The sequence below is a fragment of the Lepisma saccharinum genome, chromosome 22 (genome assembly GCF_977018435.1).
Source record: "Lepisma saccharinum chromosome 22, izLepSacc3.1, whole genome shotgun sequence".
NCBI classification, from domain to species: Eukaryota; Metazoa; Arthropoda; class Insecta; order Zygentoma; family Lepismatidae; genus Lepisma; species Lepisma saccharinum.
The window spans coordinates 22,508,360-22,529,619 of record NC_139250.1 but is presented as its reverse complement, the minus strand read 5'-3'; the positions used below and the strand labels follow the sequence as shown (position 1 = coordinate 22,529,619).

Below are 21,260 nucleotides of genomic sequence, written 5' to 3'. Positions count from 1 at the left end.
TTCCTGTAGTTTACGGTTATTACAAGCATAAGAAAACAGTTTTTTCTTTGTGACGTTTCAGGAGAACACACGCTCCTTTCATCAGACATTTATTTTCATTTTGACTAAAGATACAGTTATAACAATGGTTAGTAATTTTTAAACAAAAAGAATCTGTTATATAATGGATGTTGTCAATGTTACATTGTTGTAATATAGCAACTTAACTGTGAAAAAAGCAGTCTTTTTTTTTTTTTTTTTTTAAATTATGAATCCCAAATATCATCAGGTAATTCAAATTCATCATTGTTTTCACAAAGTCTCTTGATGTTTTCTGTTACATTAAATTTTAAAGATGGTGGCTTACTCCATTTGTGAAAAAGAAAACTCCACACTGGATCTATGTTACCATTTTCATTATTTAATTTATTCCAGTGTTCTTCTGCAATGAACGAGGCTTCCCAGACATTCAACTCTGTGTTTCCCGTTAATCTTTTTAAAACCCTTCTCTTTTTAATCAAATGCTTCTCTTCGATGATATGAGTTGACAAACCTGTTCTTGGGTTTAGATTTATAATGTCCAAATCATGTTCGTGCCATCTTATTGCCATTTTCCTTGCTGTTTGTCCCACATAATCTTTTGAACATGAACAACTTATATTATATATTCCTGTGGTTTCCACATCTGGTAGCGAGTTTCTCATTTTGAATTCATTAAATGTACATTCCAAACTTCTTGGTGATTTAAAAACAATTTTGAAATTAAAACTTCTAAAAATTTTTGCAATTTTATGTGAGAATCCCTTGTGGAATGGAATGCACACAAATTTCTTTTCAACAGATTTTTCATCTTTGTCTGTATTTCTCTTTTCCTTTAGTTTTCTTGCAACTTGTTTTTTGATTTGGTTTATTCTGTTAGTGTGAAAGCCATTTTCTTTTGCTATATTAAAGAGCCTTTCTTCTTCATTTTTGATATCCTCATTATTAGAACATAGTCTTTGTGCTCTCAGGAAAAAATTTAAAAATATGTTATCCATTGTTATACGCGAATGTTCTGATTTGGCATGGATGTATTTTTCCCCCGCTAATTTTTTTTTCTATGGACTGATGTTTGAATTATTGAGTCAGTTGTCTTAATTTGCAGATCAAGGAAAGAAATTACATTGTTATTCATGGGTTCGCAAGTGAATTTTATGCGACGATGTGAAAAAAAAAAAGACTGCTTTTTTCACAGTTAAGTTGCTATATTACAACAATGTAACATTGACAACATCCATTATATAACAGATTCTTTTTGTTTAAAAATTACTAACCATTGTTATAACTGTATCTTTAGTCAAAATGAAAATAAATGTCTGATGAAAGGAGCGTGTGTTCTCCTGAAACGTCACAAAGAAAAAACTGTTTTCTTATGCTTGTAATAACCGTAAACTACAGGAAAATAAGAATTTTAAAGCATAGTATTTTCAAATGCATGGAAATGTGCTTTTAAAAATTCAACAGGGTGGCTACAAACAAGCAGAAATGAAATTCCCTGACTTTTCCAGGTTTTCCAGGACAAAATTTGCATTTTTCCCTGACAATTACAAACTAAACTAAATCGATGTTTTTGCAAATAGAAATAATAAACTCATACAGATCCACATATGGTTTTGTTAAGTACCAATATTATCTTCTATGAAATTGACTTAATTTCTCTATTCTCTATCATTTGAATTCAAACTGCAAAATAGTGAATTTGGAAATTATTACAATTCACAAGCTATGGAAGGATTACAGAATTTTGTCATACGCAGTAAGTTTAAAATAAAATACTTGATTATTTTTAAAGTTACGACTAAATGAGATTAGAGTGAAGAGTGATTGACTAAGAAATACATTTTGTAATTTATCAGTCTCCTTATACATTCTTGGTATTATATGTTGATATTTCAACTGAGGTTTGGAACCCTATGCTTGCAAGAACCATGAGTGAGGACTTATTTTTCAATGCATAAAGCTACTTCTCTCTTCTCTGTAAAGCAAACAACTTAACTCTTGCATATAACTGAAACAATTGAATCGAACAAAATAAAGTGTCATATTTCCTTACATTATCAATGGGATTTCTGCTTCTGTACAGTATATCCAAGTGAAGTACTGTGAAACTGACAACATGCAGTTATACCATTAATGCTGACGAAAAGGGTATGTAGGTATTAGAAATTTAACGCAAGGGATTTATAGAATTGCATTGCATAGGTACCTGATTTAGCTAACCACACATTAAAACAGGAACACTCTAATAATAAAAGCTTCTGAAAGTTCATATACGAGGGGCATTCTGAAAAAAGCACTAGTGGTTGGAGAGCGACATACACACATGCAGGCAGGAAGAAGTGACATGTAGCTGTAATCTGGTACAGTTGCAATGCAGCCGTTATAGGACAGTTCTAGGTTAAAGATTGCATCTCTCATACAGTCTCCCACCGACTGCGATGTAGCCTATATTGCACGCTCAGAATTTGGCACAGAGCCAACAGCAATCGTGTGAGGTGTGCAGACCGGACGTCGTGAGTGATAGTATGGTCAGACGATGGTGCAGACAATTCACGGAAAGCCAATCGAATGTTCACAACCCCATACAGCTGAGTACACATGGGCCCTTTGCATCACTTCAGGTGAGAGATCTTGGACCACTCCCTGTACAGCCCTGGCCTTGAATGTACAGACTTTCATCTCTTTCTTTAACTGAAGAGGTTTCTGGCAGGGCAAGGATTTGGCAGCTACACTGAGGTAGATAGTTCCAGCCTTTGCTGTCAGACACATATACCATGGGCATACAAAATTTAGTGCCATGCTACGACAAATGCCAGAACAACGGTGTTGATTATGCCGAAAATTAGGTTAGGACTCACTGTTACTAATGCAATAAATTACAACTGATATTCTTGTTTTATTTATGCCTAATCGATAGGGACCTTGATATTTTGTTATTTTTTTTTTCAAATTGGTGTATTTTCTTATTTTTTATTTTTTACTATACGGTGTTATTTTTTAAAAAATCACATTTTCATTTTAGCTCATTTTCTGGCAAATATCTGAAATTATACCTTCATGGTGTTTTTGAACTACTGTTTCAAATTGTAAGTCACATGGCTTACACCTCTTCGTGAGAGTTTGATATCTTGAAAGTTATTTTGGGAAAGTTATTTTTCATACCACTTTCTTAATTTTAAGGTAAAGATTTTAGACAATGGAATTTTCCCCGTATATACTGAAGGGTGTATAATGACCATAAGTGGCGAAATTAAAATCAACCAATCTCACGTGACAGATACCGATATATTATGGCACCAGAAATTGGCATTATCCTTTTTTGACTTGTTAGTGTTAAGTTTCCCAAAATTTGTGTTTTTGTTTTAGAACATTTATCTGCCAAATATACCAAAACTTAATGCTCCATTGTGCTTTAAACTATTATTTTAAATTGTATGTCACATGGTCTACGTAATTTCGTGACAGTTTGATATGTTGGAACAGATTTTTGAGGAAGTAAAAGTAAAGTGCTCCCTGCACTTTTCCATGAAGGTGTATAGGGGTGTGGAGTTCGGACCCCAAAACTTTCTTGATCACGAAGGTAGGGGTGATGTGATCAGCACCATGTTCCTGGCTACCTTTATCCCTCAAAGTTTCCTCAAGGTACTAGCTTCATATGATGCTGGGTGGGCGCCGGAGCAGTTACAATAGGTGGAAAACATCCCGGTTCTCCCCACAGGGGATCGACCATGGGTCTCTCGCATAGTAGTCAGATGCCCTAACGACTGAGCTCCATTATTGCTCGCTCGACAAATGCTGATTGTGCGCACTTAGCTTGGTAATTCAAAACATATCTCGTGCGACAAATCTGAAGATGTGGCTCCCGTGTGACGGTAGATACGCATTCGATCTCCTGTTAGAACCCTGCTACTTTGCTCTGTGATGCAAATGGTTTCGATAGAAGTTGAAAAAATCGTGGGAAATACATGATTTAATGTGGTTGTCTGAATTATTCCATGTATGTATAACTCTATAGTTTACTCTTGAGTAAAATGTTGGAAAACTGCATGTTCTATGTACACAAACATGGCCTAGAAAAGACAAGAATGTTGGATTTCATGGAATTTTTCGTTGTTTTAGGACATTTCTTTTAAAAAAAAATCGCTAAAAACGCCAACAATTCGCATTATTTCGATATTTTGAACGGGCGAAAAATGTGTCCAGACATCACTGCACATTCCTAAACATAACTTTGCACCAATTACCATTTTTCACGGTTTTGGCGTTTGCGAAAAATCAATGTCCGTACTAATTGGAAATTACTTTCTGGCCACCCCTCGTATAAATCAGTAGATGGAAAGTGAAAATTTAGCAGGGCTGACAGAGAAAAGTCAATTCTTGAAGAAAGTGTTTTGCTTTTATGATGGAATGATTCGAGTAAATATGATATTAAAATATTTACGTATTTATTATTAGTATTTTATTTCATAATATTGGACATTAACCTTACTCAGTGAAAGATTAATGACCATCTCTCACGAGTTTAAACAGACAGAACAGAGAGTGGCGTTAATTTCATTGCAATACTAGTGTTGCAGTAAATTTGAGGTTGGGAGCATGCACTTGCCAATTTTTATAACGTTCACCAATGCAGATTTATATTTACTTTTTCGTTATAGTATTCAATATACATATATCCCGTTTGGTTGGATTCTTCTTGATATCTAAGAATAGTGCAGTGCCATTGTAAACGTATGTTAACTTGTGCGAAACCAGTAATACGTCAGGATGATGAAAGAAAACCTTCGTAAGCACCACTACATTAAATAAGTTGATGTGAGCCAGAAGAGTAATAAAATTCCAGCATCTCTTCTTGTTTATGCATGCGATTTTTGTTGGATGTTGCAGTCCATGCAATTTCTGTTGCATGTTGTAGTGACATACTTTGTCGGGTGGCGATATTCGACAAAAATCGTATGAATCATTGGAACCTATTTGTTTCCATGTTCCTTCAGTTTGCCCAACAAAATTCCTTACTAATACTTCCGACAACTATCGGACGGCGCCACCTGCTCTTATCCCTCCATCCATTGACAAGTTCCCTTACTACTCCCATACGGACAAGAAAAAATGATAATTCAATACATTTTCCATGTAATATTTAGAGTCTTAACCTTTACTCCCCCGATGATACCATATGGTATCACCAGAGTAAGGTCGTACTCACCCAATGATATACCATATGGTATCATGGTGCTGATTATGAAATGAATGTGCTTTTTGGACCTTCATACTCTTATGTTTGGGTGGAAACTGACACAGGTCTGGAGCAAGCCTGGGAAATTCATATTGATGACCAACCTCCCCCCTCGCCCCCTCCGCAACATATCCATGACACATTTCCGAACAGAGATTCACATTTTGGCTCATTGTTCAACTTGTATGGCATCCAAGAACATGAAACATGTTTCAATCTCTTTGGAAACGTCCATTCTTTGAAGAGAATACTAAGGTTTGTGCCTTCTCCCCAAACTAGCGGGAGAAGAGGGGCAAACTCCGTATTTTTATGTTTTTTCATTGAAATTCGGAGGTCGCGCCCCCCCAAACCTCCCCCCCTTCGGTTAGGCATTCTGAATTGTACATGGTTGCATGCTCTGATGTAAAACAAAACTTATCCGAAGTAGATTGCTCCCATAGTGCCCGAGTTATAACAATTTTCTGAGCAATATGCAAATTACCTATTTCTCGTAAAAAACATAGTTTCACATTTTGGCTTATTATTCAACTTGTATAGCACCCAAGAACATGAAACATGTTCCATTCTCTTAAGAAATGTCCATTCTTTGAAAAGAATACTAAAGTTCGCGCCTTCTCCCCAAAATAGCGGGGGAAGAAGGGGCAAACTCCAGATTTTTATATTTTTTTCTTTTGAAATTCGGGGGTTGTGCCCCCAAGCCCTCTTCCTCGGTTCGGCGTTCTGAATTGTACACGGTTGCATGCTATGATGTTTTAGCTGAAAAACAAAAGTTATCCGAAGTAGATTGCTCCCATAGTGCCCGAGTTATAACAATTTTCCTCCAAAAAGTGTCCGAATTTAAAATTCCTGCCGAGAAGCCCGGGTGAGAGAAATTTCTCTCTCTCTGTCCTCCTACCATCACTGGTTTCTGGCGCCGTGGTTGTGTTGCTCATAAAAGGGGCATAAAAGTTGAGTCCGAAACTTACGAACGAGATTTCCTGTTCCTGTTCCCGTGCAGAGTATTTTTTTTTTTTTAAAAAAAAAAAGTCAATGAAGGCGAAATTCCCTGACATTTCCCTGACTTTTTTTTGACACCTCAAATTCCCTGACTTTTCCCGGTTTTCCAGGTCTGTCGCCACCCTGATTCAAGGAATTAGAATTATTCCTTATAGGAGTTAAAGCTTGTTTTATTTTGATGATTGATTGATTGATTTGATTTGATTTTACTTCGTGTTTTGTGCCTCTTGGCTAACTTGCGAAGATGGGGATTAGTGATGAAATGATGAAATTGATTAAATGAATGGACATTCACAAACAACCAAGCCCGAGCGGGATTTGAACCCGGGACCCTTGGCATCGCAGTGCGATGTGCTAACCACTCAGCCACAGGGTCCAGCTATTTTGGTTGAGATTCCTAGCACATTTACAGGAAGTACAAAGGTGACACTCCAACTTCATACAAGTGCACATAGAAGAAAAAGAAAGGTAATTTATTAAAGAAATTCCCCTGCAGCCCCCACATTAATCAAAAGTAATAAAAAATTCCAAAATGTAGCACTATGTACCTACAATTGTGCTAAGTATAGTTGAAAATTGTTCCATAGTTTATCTTTAAAAAGTAATTAATATATTATTATGCAATGACAAAAAAATAGCCAACTATTCATAAATAGTCCATTAGTTCTAGTAAAAAGGCTATGCATCTTAGTTTCTTGAATTTACGTACCACAAGATAGCAACATAGAGAAGAAGAAAGAAAATGTTTTCACAAACTAGTCCCCTCCCCTTTCGTCCCCGTCAACTAGGAAGTATTGCGTAAATGATTGGGTAAATAAGCGAATGGTGATCGAGCCCTGTTGTATTTTCCACTAGTGTTTTTGTGGAGGGGGAAGAGCAAACAAAAACACCTCAGTTGCACTTTCATTGTGTCCAAACTCTTTATTAGCGAGAGCAAGGATTTAGTGAGAATCGGTTTGGCAACAGTGTGCTTGTTCTCCAATTGTGAGGCAAAAGGATCATGTTGACGAGAATTGCAAAAAATGACTTTTTCCCTTCCTGTCCGTGAAGGGATGTGTGACAAAGCAACTTGTACGCCCCTTCCTCCCCCAGCCATGCCTCTTTGCTCCCTTATCTCGCAGGTCGCATGGTGAATGAAACAACTGCAAAAACAAGGAAAATGATAGAGAAGTTGCATGGCCAACAGAGTAGCCTTCTGGCAAACTTTAAGGACATCGACATGGCTTGGAAAACATATAAAACATGAAACGAGAGTTAGGGCAAACGTAAGATCAAGGTGAATGTCCTATTATTTAACATAGCCTTTTGGCTGGATCTGGATGGCTGAACATTTGGTTTGAGTTGGTGTTTTAAGTCTAGTTTATGCACAGTAAGGCTAATCAGGACTGGACCTACAGTTTAAAGTGGGATCTGAACCACTTGAGCCTCCACCGGGTATCGAACCCGGGACCCCTTGATTACAAGGCAATGATGCAACCACTGCGTCATGGGGGAGGTCCAGGATGGCTGAACATATTAAGCGAGAAAACGTATAATGCAGGAACGTAAAATCGGTGTTCCACTGTATACATAAATAAATCAGTGTAGCCATGTTACAGAATAGATTTATGGAAAATCTGTTCCAGCATCGGCCCGTGGAAGCCGGATGCACAAAGTTTGAAGAAATGGACAACGAAAAACCACTTTTCGATACTACCGTGTATATATATATATATATATATATATATATATATATCTCACCACATCTTGAAAAAAATGAAGGTAATTTTAAAAAAATTCATAAAAATTTAAGAATCCAGCCATCTTTTCCTGACACCGGAGCCGAAGTACACAAATGCAATGAGAACACAGCACAAAGCACATTTATACCAAACACGGCTCATGCACAAAGTGACTTTTTCTGTTCCAATTCTAGCGATAACAACTTCTGATGACGACATCACATTGTCGAATGACAGGGTTGTTTTTTTTTTTTTAGCAACACTTCATGACCATTTCAATTCATTCCTTTCATCTTCAAATTACAGATACGCACCTCCAAGAATGCTCCCATGGTGAAAGATTGCTCCCATGTGTGGAAAAAAGACACTGCTAGATCCCCTATCACACCCCTTTTAAAATACTCAAGAATTACATCATATTAACCCCTGTTATGTAATCACAAAATAGTTTTTCACACAAAATTGGTGAAACTTAAATGGAAACTTTGAATTTTGCACAATTTCCAAGAGACTCTGCAAAAGTGCAGCATGACATTTTCCTGTACATGAAAGACCAAAATGACAGAGAAGTATTGGCTGGTATCAGTAAATAAAATGCCAATATGACTAGATGATTGATTTGGTGTTTTAAGTCCACTTTACACACAGTAAGCCTAATTGGGACTCGACCTACAGTTTAAAGTGAGATCTGAACCAGTATGCGCCTCCACCAGGTATCGAACCAGAGATGCTACCACTGCGCCATTGGGGAGGCCTTGTGTCTCCAACAGGTATCGAACCGGAGATGCTACAACTGCGTCTTTGGGGAGGCCTTCGATACCACTGGTCTTAGCCAATACGGATACACTGGGTATTGGCTCAGCTCTAATACCATACCTTATTATAAAGAACATCATATCCTTTCTAATTAAAATATTATGAGAAAAACTGTCACAATACCTCTCTCAACAATCCAAAGAGCACATCAGTACTTAAAGACCTCTCGTGAGCCTCATCCATTATAATGGCACTGTAGTTATCCAAATCAGATTCCCTCAGTGATTCTCTCAACAATATACCATCTGTCATGTACTTGATAATAGTATTCTGAAAATTAAAAAAGATGATGTTAAACATTTCCAGACATTATTTTATAAAGATATAAACTGAAAAAAAAAAAAAACACTATTATGATCAACACTGTTACTAACACTACAATAGGGTTGAACTGATAAATACATTTGGCCAATGCTGTTAAACTACGGACATAACATTATAAATGTTCCTTCAATGAATAGTTAACATCCTTAATGAATGTAACTAAATGTATATAACTAGGTAACTTTATGGGATTTGAAAAAGAACAATCCATTTAGGAATTTACAAAACCAAGGGATATTAATTATATGTTTATATTCATAAAAATAATGGCTCCTGAATAGCTGACAATGTGTCACCCAATGCAAATAGCTGCTCTGGCTATTAGAGAGCTGTTGCACCAATGAATAAGAAAATGTAAAAATTTTGCACTAAATTAAAGGTTAATTATCGATATATTGAATTGAAAAAATTAATCAGTAATTTTACTGATAAACCGATGCCCATATATTAGCTTGTATCAATAGAATATCAATACAATTACATACAGTAAAACCTCGTTAATTTGGACCCCGATAAGCCCGACTTCACTTAATCCGAAGGCAAAAAAAAAAACGAATACAAGGTTTTAAATGTGGCTACAAGTCAGCAAGAGAACTTCCCAAAGAAAAGGCAGTCAACCACTGATGAAATTCTGTTTCCACAGACTTTGCACTGTACCGTATAGTGTATTTAGGTCTAGGCCCTTTAAATACACCATAATAAACGTGATTTGTTGCTATAAACTGAGTTTTAATGCACTTTCTACTGTTCTTTTAGGTTACTTCAGTTAATCTGGACTTTCGTTAAACTGGTCAACTTATCCCCCCCATTAGTCCAGATTAACAAGGTTTTACTGTATTATGATTCAAATTTGTTGTAACTAAGCTATTTAGTTTTAGATTTTACTTAGGAACATATTTTTTTATTGTTTTAATCTTTTTATTGTTTTAATCTATCTGAATAAACAATATGTACTAAAATAATAAAGAAATAAGTTAATAACATGCAGGTAATAGTGAGGGAATTTTTCTTGAGAGAAGGTCAATTTTTGTCTCCTGGGAGGAAATTTCTACAAAAAAAAACAGATTATCCATCACTTGTCACCATTTCTGACATTTCTGCGTTGATGGTCCCAACATAGCAAAGATTTTACATTTTCCCCCTTTTCCTTCTTTTAAGCTTGGTTCCCTGAAAAATGCAAAATCGAGGTTCACTGTATATAGATGACTGGATCCTATTAAATAACTTTCAAATGAAATAAATTAATTTTCAAACTGTAGCAAATTCTCATAAAAAATTAACTTCTCAATGATATTAACTGAGAAGATAAGTGGAACTTACCTCCGAGGTGCAATCTTCAAAACGTATAGCATATCCAACTTCTTCTCCCAGCTGCGTTCCCATCTCATCTGATACTCTTTTCGCCACCGACATGGCTGCCACTCGGCGAGGTTGAGTACAGCCAATCATGCCATACTTGCTGTAGCCGTCTTCGTGTAGATACTGGGTCAGCTGAGTCGTTTTACCACTACCAGTCTCACCAACAATAATCACCACATTATTTTCTCGAATGACGTTGAGAAGCTACAAAGTAAAATGAAATATTTTATGAGTGAACTGTGCATAGCCTCTGCATACAGAGATATTTATTCATTAAAGCATGACACGTATTGAACTTAAAACAATTTTGCAATATTTTAACTATGAATGGACCAATATGAAACTTTTGGTAATACTGACAACGAGCTTCTATAAAATTTACCAATATTTTGTTATAGACGAAAACACGAAATGTGAAATAACACATTGTAATGTTAATTTTTCATGTTTCTGAAACGTGTGAGGTACATTTTCCTACCCTGTTTTGTCACGAAATAATGCAAAATGAACTGTAAAATGTGAAATACACTCTCAAACATGAAATTTAGAGTTTATTTATCGACACGACTCAGTCTGAAGTCAGAACTATCCTGAAAGTTATGCAATTCACGAAAAATTGATTAATTGTGTTATAAAAATTTGAGAAGCAAAAATGGACCCCTTTGTACATGAATAAACTTTAATATTCTGGTAATGACATAAATGTGCTATTAGAAGGGATGTTTATTTTGTGTAGTAAGTGCAGTTTTTAAATCAAATTTGGGTTATATTGACAGTTTTAAAATCAAAATGTCATTTTATATACTGCTTTTTCACCGTTATAACAGCGAAATTTTATTTCATTTACCGCTTTTGAACCCGAAATTGACTCGGATTTAGTAACGGAATTTTGCTTTTCTATTTACCAAAAATATGTGGCTCTACCGATAATCTTCCAATTCAATATAATATTGTACAAATGTTCTTTGAAGAACATAAATCATTAAACTCTTTAATAAATGGCTGTAACTAGATGATAGCAGTGTATTATTTTGCTTTTTAAAAAGTGCACGTTTGGACATTTATTTTACATTTTTAAAATTACATAGAGAAATGAAAGAAATGCAGCACATGAAACTGAATCTGCATATACGTGTATTAGATACAGAGCATATTAATCGGTACTCTATTGATATTATTTTCCTGTAGTTTACGGTTATTACAAGCATAAGAAAACAGTTTTTCTTTGTGACGTTTCAGGAGAACACACGCTCCTTTCATCAGACATTTATTTTCATTTTGACTAAAGATACAGTTATAACAATGGTTAGTAATTTTTTAAACAAAAAGAATCTGTTATATAATGGATGTTGTCAATGTTACATTGTTGTAATATAGCAACTTAACTGTGAAAAAAGCAGTCTGTTTTATTTTTATTTCAGATTTTTTTTTAAAATTATGAATCACAAATATCATCAGGTAATTCAAATTCATCATTGTTTTCACAAAGTCTCTTGATGTTTTCTGTTACATTAAATTTTAAAGATGGTGGCTTACTCCATTTGTGAAAAAGAAAACTCCATACTGGATCTATGTTACCATTTTCATTATTTAATTTATTCCAGTGTTCTTCTGCAATGAACGAAGCTTCCCAGACATTCAAATCTGTGTTTCCCGTTTATCTTTTTAAAACCCTTCTCTTTTTAATCAAATGCTTCTCTTCGATGATATGAGTTGACAAACCTGTTCTTGGGTTTAGATTTATAATGTCCAAATCGTGTTCGTGCCATCTTATTGCCATTTTCCTTGCTGTTTGTCCCACATAATCCTTTGAACATGAACAACTTATATTATATATTCCTGTGGTTTCCACATCTGGTAGAGAGTTTCACATTTTGAATTCATTAAATGTACATTCCAAACTTCTTGGTGATTTAAAAACAATTTTGAAATTAAAACTTCTAAAAAATTTTGCAATTTTATGTAAGAATCCCTTGTGGAATGGAATGCACACAAATTTCTTTTCAACAGAATTTTCATCTTTGTCTGTATTTCTCTTTTCCTTTAGTTTTCTTGCGACTTGTTTTTTGATTTGGTTTATTCTGTTAGTGTGAAAGCCATTTTCTTTTGCTATATTAAAGAGCCTTTCTTCTTCATTTTTGATATCCTCATTATTAGAACATAGTCTTTGTGCTCTCAGGAAAAAAATAAAAAATATGTTATCCATTGTTATCTGCGAATGTTCTGAATTGGCATGGATGTATTTTCCCCCCCGCTAATTTTTTCCTATGGACTGATGTTTGAATTGTTGAGTCAGTTGTCTTAATTTGCAGATCAAGGAAAGAAATTACATTGTTATTCATGGGTTCGCAAGTGAATTTTATGCGACGATGTGATTCATTTAACAATTTAAATACGTCCATGATGGTGTTCTCATTTTTAGCAATAATTAGCACATCATCTACATATCTGATGTAGAGTTTGATATCCGCACCTATCACATTAACAATTGGAGATTCGATGTAATGAAGGAAAATGCTGGAGATGATTCCGGATACTGGGTTTCCCATTGATAGACCATTACTTTGCTGATAGATTTTGCCATCAAATATAAAGTAATTGTAATTTGCACATACAGTAAACCATCGAACTATTTCCCATGACTCTACTGGGTTAACCTTCATCTCAATAAGCCATCTGTGTAATGCATCTGTGGCACCTTCTATTGGGACACTAGGATATAAATTTTCAACATCAAAACTTGCAATACGATACTCATTATTCCAAACAATATTTTTTAGTTTCTGTTTCACTTCATATGCATTTTAACACTGAATGGTGTTTGTTGTTTAATTATAGCAAGTCTTTCAACTAAATATTTGGATAGTTTGTATGCAGGATGTGTGAAAGTTGCAATGATGGGTCGTATTGGAGTTCCCGGTTTGTGAGTTTTTGGTAGTCCAAAGGCAATCGGCAGGGTTGAATTTTTGACAATGAGTTTTTTCTTCATTTCTCTTGGTATCGTGATACTGCTTTCAATTACTTTCTTTACCTCATTTATTATTTTAGTTATAGGGTTTCGAGAGGTAGTCGTGGAAGCCAATGGTTGGGTTCCCTCAATGGCTTCCCCATTTTAAAGGTAACAATAGGACCTTGCCCCGTTGGTTTGGGGGCGGGTCGTTTGTCGGAGGTATAAAGACCGGTTCCAACTTCTTATTACAGTTTCTCTTACGCTCTCAAATTATCAAGCTCACAGATCGCAGAAAGTGGCCGTCCCTCAATGGATTGACAGTGTTTTGGATGCAGCGATACACACAGTGTAAGCGCCGTAGCTATGCGTCATAAACTGCGGGGGCGGGTTAGCGCTATGGTAAATAGTGCGCTCGTAGCTCTAATAAGTTGTACTACACTTAATACGAGGATGGCGTAGGGACCTCTGCGTGATAAACTGTGGGGGCAGGTTAGCGCTATGGTAAATAGTGTGCTCGTAGAGTGAAGTTCTGAGAAGTGCGATTCTTCATGTTTTGGGACAAAAGGCAACCGGGAGCAGTTGATATTGGACCTGTTATGAAAAGATGTAGATACGGCGATGGGTAGAAGTGTAAATAAATGTTGTACATGAAGAGATAACTACGTGAGACGTTATTCTTGTCAACAAATTCTATAATGGATCAGTAGAATATATATTATCGGTATCACTAAATTTATATTTATACTTTATTGTTCTTGGTGGATATTTCATATTAGTCCATTCCCTAGTTTCAACTCGACATAAAGGCCATCCTGGTAAAACAATTTCCTTGAGGATTTGTTTCATAATTTTTCAGCTTGGTAAGGAAGTCTTGAACTTTGGTAATTAGGTTTCATGCATTAGGAGCCAAAATGACACCTACATGATGGAAGCATGGTGGGTAAGTTTTGAAAACCGTGACCTTGTCATTTCTGATACTACAGAGTGATCACAAAGTCCCGTTACCCCCTATCGCGTGTCCACATCGTCATAGATGGCTGCATTGTATTAATGTGAGATCATGGCAGAGGACAACTCGGAGGTAGTGTGACCATTCGTTATGATTTAGTCCAGAGTGTCTGTGTGTACACCACCATTTTCATAACAGAGTATGATTCTCTGCCATGTACGATGGGAAATTCTCCTCAACGTTGCTCTCGTGATGGCAGTAAATGCAAGTCGAACAGCATCCTTAAGTTCGTCAACTGTCTCGTAATGTGTGGCAGCAACCTTCTGTTGGGACTTTATTCTCACTAACATCTATGTAATACATAGGGGGTAACGGGACTTTGTGATCACTCTGTACATTCGAAAAATATTTAAGAAAGTAAAAACTATCTCGTCAAATACGACATCAATGTAGAATTTAAGACAATATGCAGCTACAAAAAGAAGAAAAAATATAAATAAAACCACCTACCTCTTGCCTAACAGCAAACACTGGTAAATATCTTCTTTGTTGAAGTATTGTTTTCTTCCTTGCAAATTCACTAGAGGCAACACTGACATCCTTCATGTGTTCCGCAAATTTTTGATCTGTCTTGTAGTCAGTTTCATCATTCTCATTTACTTTTTCATCCTACAAAAGGGAAAAAATTACAATATCTTTATTATGAAAATATTTTCCGGGATATCAACCAGGTGGGTTGTGGAAAGGATTCCAAGCTTTCGAAAGCAAACGTCACTCTCATCTTCAGGGTACAAGTGCTGTCCTGAGTAACAACTCGGTGTATATGTGTTTGTAGAGGAAGGTTCCGAGTAAAGATGGTGAACCAATCGGTAATCATGTCTGAGGTGTCCGCGCTGCTGGTTGACTATTGCGACAGTTGGAATCCTTACCACAACTCACCTGGTCAATAGCCCGAGAGAATCTTTTCATCATTCGTTGGCAGGAACTTTAAGACATTCTTCAAATATCTTTATGGTTTCAATACACAAGTAAGTAAATTACCAAGCAATGTGTAGAATTAAGAATAATTTTTTGATGTCACTTTTTTTCAACGAAAGCTGTAAAAAAGGTAATCTTACGCATCAATAATTTTATTTCATTAAAACATTTTTCAGCTTCCTTAAATCGTAAAAGAAGTTTTCCGTGAAAGATTACTTTCATTTGTGGTATACATTTCTGCATCTTAAGACTGATTGCAGCTTCATTCTTTAGGAAAAATGCATTTCAAGTTGTTAACATGGAAGTATACTTTACATTTTCCTGCTTTATACAATCAATCTTGCCCACTTTTTAAGTTTTTTTTCAGCTTGGTCCCCTGAAAAACATAAAATCCAGGATCCACTGTATCCATATTTCTACTTTCTTACAACTGTTACATATGCAGATGATGTAGACTTACTAGGGGATGATATAAATACAATTAAGAATAATCCTAAAATATTTCTCAAAGCAGCTAAAGAGATAGGTTTGGAAGTTAAAAAAGATAAAACTAAATATATGCTTACAGGCGGAAACCAAGTGTTAAGTAATAATCAAAATCTAATTATTGATAACAACTCGTTTGAATCAGTTTCCAAATTCAAGTACTTAGGAGTAATACTAACAAATGAAAATGATATTAAACAGGAAATAAAAAGCAGACTTAATTCAGGAAATGCATGTTACTTTTCTCTTCATAAACTTTTGTCTTCTCGTTCAATATCTAAGAAACTAAAAGTTAAAATATATTTGGTCTAGGAATTAATTTGTGCGCCTGGACAAGAGATGGCGTAACGAGCGTATCGTCCCACAGTTCCGTGTATCCACACATGCATTGAAAACTCCTGTCAGCATGCATCGTTCGTAGTATAGGACAGTTGATTGACGCGTCAACAACAGCATTTTGTAGTCAACTGAACATGGCGCAGTTCGTGCCAGTTAAAGTGTTTTTGCGGGGTGTTCTGCTTCATTACTTTAACATGCAGAAAAGTGCTACCGAAAGTCATCGTATTTTGGTGGAAGTGTATGGTGACCATGCGCTAGCTGAGCGAACGTGTCAGAAGTGGTTTGCACGGTTTAGAAGTGGTGATTTCGGCCTGGAAGACCAAGAGCGACCTGGACAGCCTAAAAAATTTCAAGACGAAGAATTGAGAGCATTGCTCGATCAGGATTCGTGTCAAACGCAGGAAGAACTTGCAGAAGCATTAGGCGATGATGAAACAACAGTTTCCAAATGCCTCAAAGCCATGGGAATGATTCAAAAGATGTCACATTGGGTTCCACATGAATTGAAAGACAGAGACGTTGAAAGACGAAAAACCATTTGCGAATTGCTGCTTCAAAGACTGAAAAGAAAGGGGTTTTTGCATCGCATTGTTACTGGCGATGAGAAGTGGATCCATTACGAGAACCCGAAACGAAAAAAGGCCTGGGTGAAGCCAGGTGCACCAAGTCCATCACAACCGAAACGAGATATTCACTGTGCAAAGGTTATGCTGTGCATATGGTGGGATATGAAAGGTGTGGTGTACTATGAGCTGCTGCAACCGGGTGAAACTATTAATGGAGAATGTTATCGACGACAATTAATGCGTTTGAAGCAAGCTCTGGCCAGGAAACGACCAGAATGGGAGAACAGACATGATAAACTTATTTTTCAACATGATAACGCTCGCCCACATATCGCAAAACCGGTCAAAACCTATTTACAAAATGTCGGATGGGAAGTTTTACCCCACCCGCCGTATTCACCAGACGTTGCTGCTTCGGACTACTACTTGTTCGATTGCATGAATAACGATTTGATTGGACAGCGGTTCACTTCTTCAGAAGATATCGAAAAATGGGTCTCTGACTGGATCGCTTCAAAGGATGAGGACTTATTTCGCCACGGAATCCGTAACTTGCCTGACAGATGGGCGAAAGTGGTGGCTCGCGATGGACAATATTTTTCTTAAGGTATTTATGTATTTTGTGTTTGAACTAGCTTCAATGTGTGCGTAACAACCGCACAAATTAATTCCTAGACCAAATACAAAACAGTAATTTTGCCTGTATTATTATATGGATGCAAAACTTGGTCCCTTACATTGAAAGAGGAACATATATTGATAGTATATTGATAGTATTTGAAAATAAGATCCTTAGGAAAATATTTGGACACAGATGAGTGAAGAACTACATAATTTGTATTCATGTCCAGATATTATTAGAATGTTGAAATCAAGAAGACTTAGGTGGGCAGGTCATGTGCACAAATGGGAGAGGAAAGAAGAGTTTACAGGATTCTTGTTGGGAAACCTGATGGTAAGAGACCAGTAAGAAGACCAAGACGAAGATGGAGGGATAATGTTGAGATGGACCTAAAGGAAACTGGTAGAGATGGAAAAGAGTATATAGCTGTTGCTCAGGGGAAGACGGAAGGCCTGTGTTGCTGCAGCCATGAACCTTCGGGTTTAAGAAGGCTAGAGATTTAGTTAGTTAGTTAGTGTCAAAATAACAAGAGTGTGTGTATTTCATGTACGTTATGCAGCCAATAATTGTTTACCAATATGTTTGTGTTCATCATCTAATATCTTGAGATTCCATGCAATTTGGAATGACTAATGAAAAATTATCATTCAAGGCATTTCTAGACATTGAAAACAAGTCTTTAGTGCAAGGTCCAGGAATGGTGGTCATATCTACTACAGCAGAATAATCCTGATGCTTCAAGGATGAGAATACCAAGTTGAGAGACGAGACAGTCTGGAAGACCATTGATCACTGACAGTCTAGCACCACTCCATGTTGTTCATGAAATACCGACCCCACACATGTAGTTTGTCTACTGAGCTTGGGGTTTCACAACTGACCATTGCCCATCAATAGGGCCTGAATTTCTACTTAATTACATTTTCTTTCCTTTCCATGTAGTCAATCAAAAATGACAAATGTGAATTACAACGTTAGAAAAAATATACTTGAATTTAATGTACATATTTTCCCTTCAAAATAAATATTTTTACATAAAAAGCAATTTTTCGTTATTTCTCTGGTTTTCATCGAGTAATACAGATATATTTGTGGGACAAAAATATTCAAAACTGGTCCAGAGCATTTGACTTCTTTCTAAGTCACCATCGGGGAACTTATTGGAGCTGGGTAAGACAGCAGATGTGGCTACATGTAGTGACAGTATTGCACCTGTTTCTTCCCAACCCAGGGTGGCCACTCTAGGACCATGATAAAATTCACGCTTAATTCCCGGTTTTTGAGGCGAACTTTCCAAAAATTCAAGGGTATAAGCAGATATTTTCTTCCACTTCAATACATAATTACCACTTCTCCCCCCCCCTCCCCCTCAAGATATACAAAGCATTTTCTGACATTCGCTACGAGACTCGGTGGCAAGCAGCCCGGCAACAGCGCTTGTCTTTCCTGGTGAACGGATCCGCGAAAGTCGCTAGTCTATACTATTAATATTACAGTTTTCATATTGTGTACTAACCTTGACTACAGAAGGTGTTGAAAATGATGTCCCTCTGCTGCAACACATTCCTGGCATCTCCCAAGGAAATTGGCATTTACACGTGCAAGTTCGTCTACTGTAATTCTCCAGATTTCTCTTACAATACTCTCTTTTTAACTCACGGATGGTGTGCGGATTGTCTTTGTATACTTTATTTTTTAGATTTCCCCATTTTTCTTTCCACTTTTATTCAGAACTGAGCCTGTTACTCTAAACTTTTTTACGAGGTTTAACATAGTGGTCCTATATGGAACGGGAACACTAGGAAATTTCGTTGCAAAACGTCATCGCACTTCTTCACAATTCCTCTTTCCAAAGTAACACTCGATAAGATAAATCCTTTGTTGCAATGTAAACTTTTGTGCTGCCATATTAAGCCACAATCTTCAACACACGGACACGACACAACACAACTTCCAAGGGAAGATTATACTGGCGTCAGTCTGCAACGTCAACAGAAAGGGAAGGAGAGCGAAGGCAGGGAGAGCAACTGTAGCGTGTGACTGTTGCGGACCCGTTCACCGGGAAAGACAAGCACTGATGCCGGGCCGCTTGCGAATATCAGGGAATGCTCTAGAAAGGGTCTGTGTGATTCCAATGTATGCAAAAATTCTATTCCAATTCACATGCTCGACTCAAAATACATCTACCAATACAAGTCACAAATGTTACAGGATGAACTAACCCATGAAAAATTGTAAATTGTACAAGAATTTCAAACACAAATTTACCTAATAGACTTCAAGATAACTTATCTTGCAATAATCTTCCGTCTGTCAGATGGATTGTTCTGCGAAGGACACTAACAAAGTAAACGGATTGAAAGAATTCTGTTTTATTTCCCACCCAGCTTTCTTTTGCTTCCTTGATAAAAATAAAAGCTAAACTGGGGAAAAAGGTGCCTCAAAACATTTATGAATATGTTTCAAGTCAATGGGGTTTGGATTAACAAAAGTTACGATTCTTCACGTCTGCGGAGAAAAATTCAAACATAATTCCAGAATATAAAAAAAGGATGTTAAAAACTGTACTTACGTATGCGAGTATGTTGTTCCAATATTTCTTACTGTAGAACGACGTTTCAGAGATTAACTATCCCCTTCTTCAGGTTCGTATGAAAAAACTAGGTACTTAGCATAGTACCACGTCGAAATGTAATATAAGGATTGTGGACAAGGGTTGGTGTGGATACATTTAAAATATTATATCCTCGCCCTACAGGTATATAAAAAGCACACAGTTGGGTAGGAATGGCCGAACCTGCAAGTTGTATAGTGATACATGCAGGTTTTTTTAGTTTTTTAACATTTTTAACATGAGAATAGGTTTATTGTGCAAGTTTTTTAGTGAACGACGAGCTTTTTATATACCTCTAGGGCGAGGATATAATATTTTAAATGTATCCACACCAAAACTTGTCCACAATCCTTATATTACATTTCGATGTGGTACTATGCTAAGTACCTAGTTTTTTCATACGAACCTGAAGAAGAGGATAGTTAATCTCCGAAACGTCGTTCTACAGTAAGAAATATTGGAACAACATACTCGCATACAGTTTTTAACGTCCTTTTTTTATATTCTGGAATTGTGAGTAATACGCACCAAACCTACAAAATGCTATAATTCCCGGAGCCAATAATTCACACAGAATTCAAGGAATTCCCGGAAAGTAGCCTCCCTGCAACCACCACTTTCCTTAATGATGAGTCTGGGAAGGAGTTCAATGCTTGGTACTTGTTTTGATATCTTTTTTTAAATCTAGCAGTTATGTGTTGTTAGTTTCACACAAACACACAAGAGAGATATCGCATAGTGTTCATATTTCCAGTGACTGCCCCTGGTATGGTTAATGGACTCCATTATCCGAACACCTGCATGCACATAGCAGCTACAACACCTACTTTCACCTCCTTTACTCTGAATCACATGATTACAATTAACTAGAAACAAGAATTTACCTTCTCCTCCTGTTTCTTAACTCCCATTATGTTTCCTATAGCAGTTCCTGCCAACTCCCAATGCTTCTTCTGTGCTTTCCTCCTCTCCTTCTGCTCCCTGTACGTCCGGACTAACGCTGACCCTTTTCTGGCCACCATTGCCATGTCTGAGGTAGGATCCTGAAATATTCATACACTATGTTAGTAACTAATGACTTTCCCATGATAGATACACATTCAAATAAAATACGAAAGGAGCTGATAATTTTACACGGTATCTACCAAAATAAATACGAAAATTCATGACTTTTATTGACCTTTTTTCCTTTCTCTTAACATTTATTTAATCACCCCCCCCCCCCCTACTTAGGTATAGTTGGAAATGAAGAAAATATATATTTTTATTCAATGAAAAACCCCTAC

The 21,260-nt window shown here is 36.5% G+C and overlaps 1 protein-coding gene across 4 annotated transcripts in view; it reads right to left on the bottom strand.

Moving 5' to 3' along the window:
* Positions 1 to 21,260, bottom strand: part of Prp16 (ATP-dependent RNA helicase l(1)G0007) — a 400,014-nt gene that overhangs the window by 48,581 nt on the left and 330,173 nt on the right. For 3 of the 4 annotated variants that reach the window (XM_083144017.1, XM_083144019.1, XM_083144018.1), the window contains 4 exons: positions 20,859 to 21,017; positions 14,880 to 15,038; positions 10,432 to 10,674; positions 8,911 to 9,057 (listed from right to left, as the gene is read on the bottom strand). The exons of the other annotated variant lie outside the window; for it this stretch is intronic. In XM_083144017.1, coding sequence (XP_083000143.1) covers positions 8,911 to 9,057; positions 10,432 to 10,674; positions 14,880 to 15,038; positions 20,859 to 21,017 — 708 coding nt within the window. The remainder of the gene's footprint in view (positions 1 to 8,910; positions 9,058 to 10,431; positions 10,675 to 14,879; positions 15,039 to 20,858; positions 21,018 to 21,260) is intronic. 4 annotated transcript variants of the gene reach the window in all.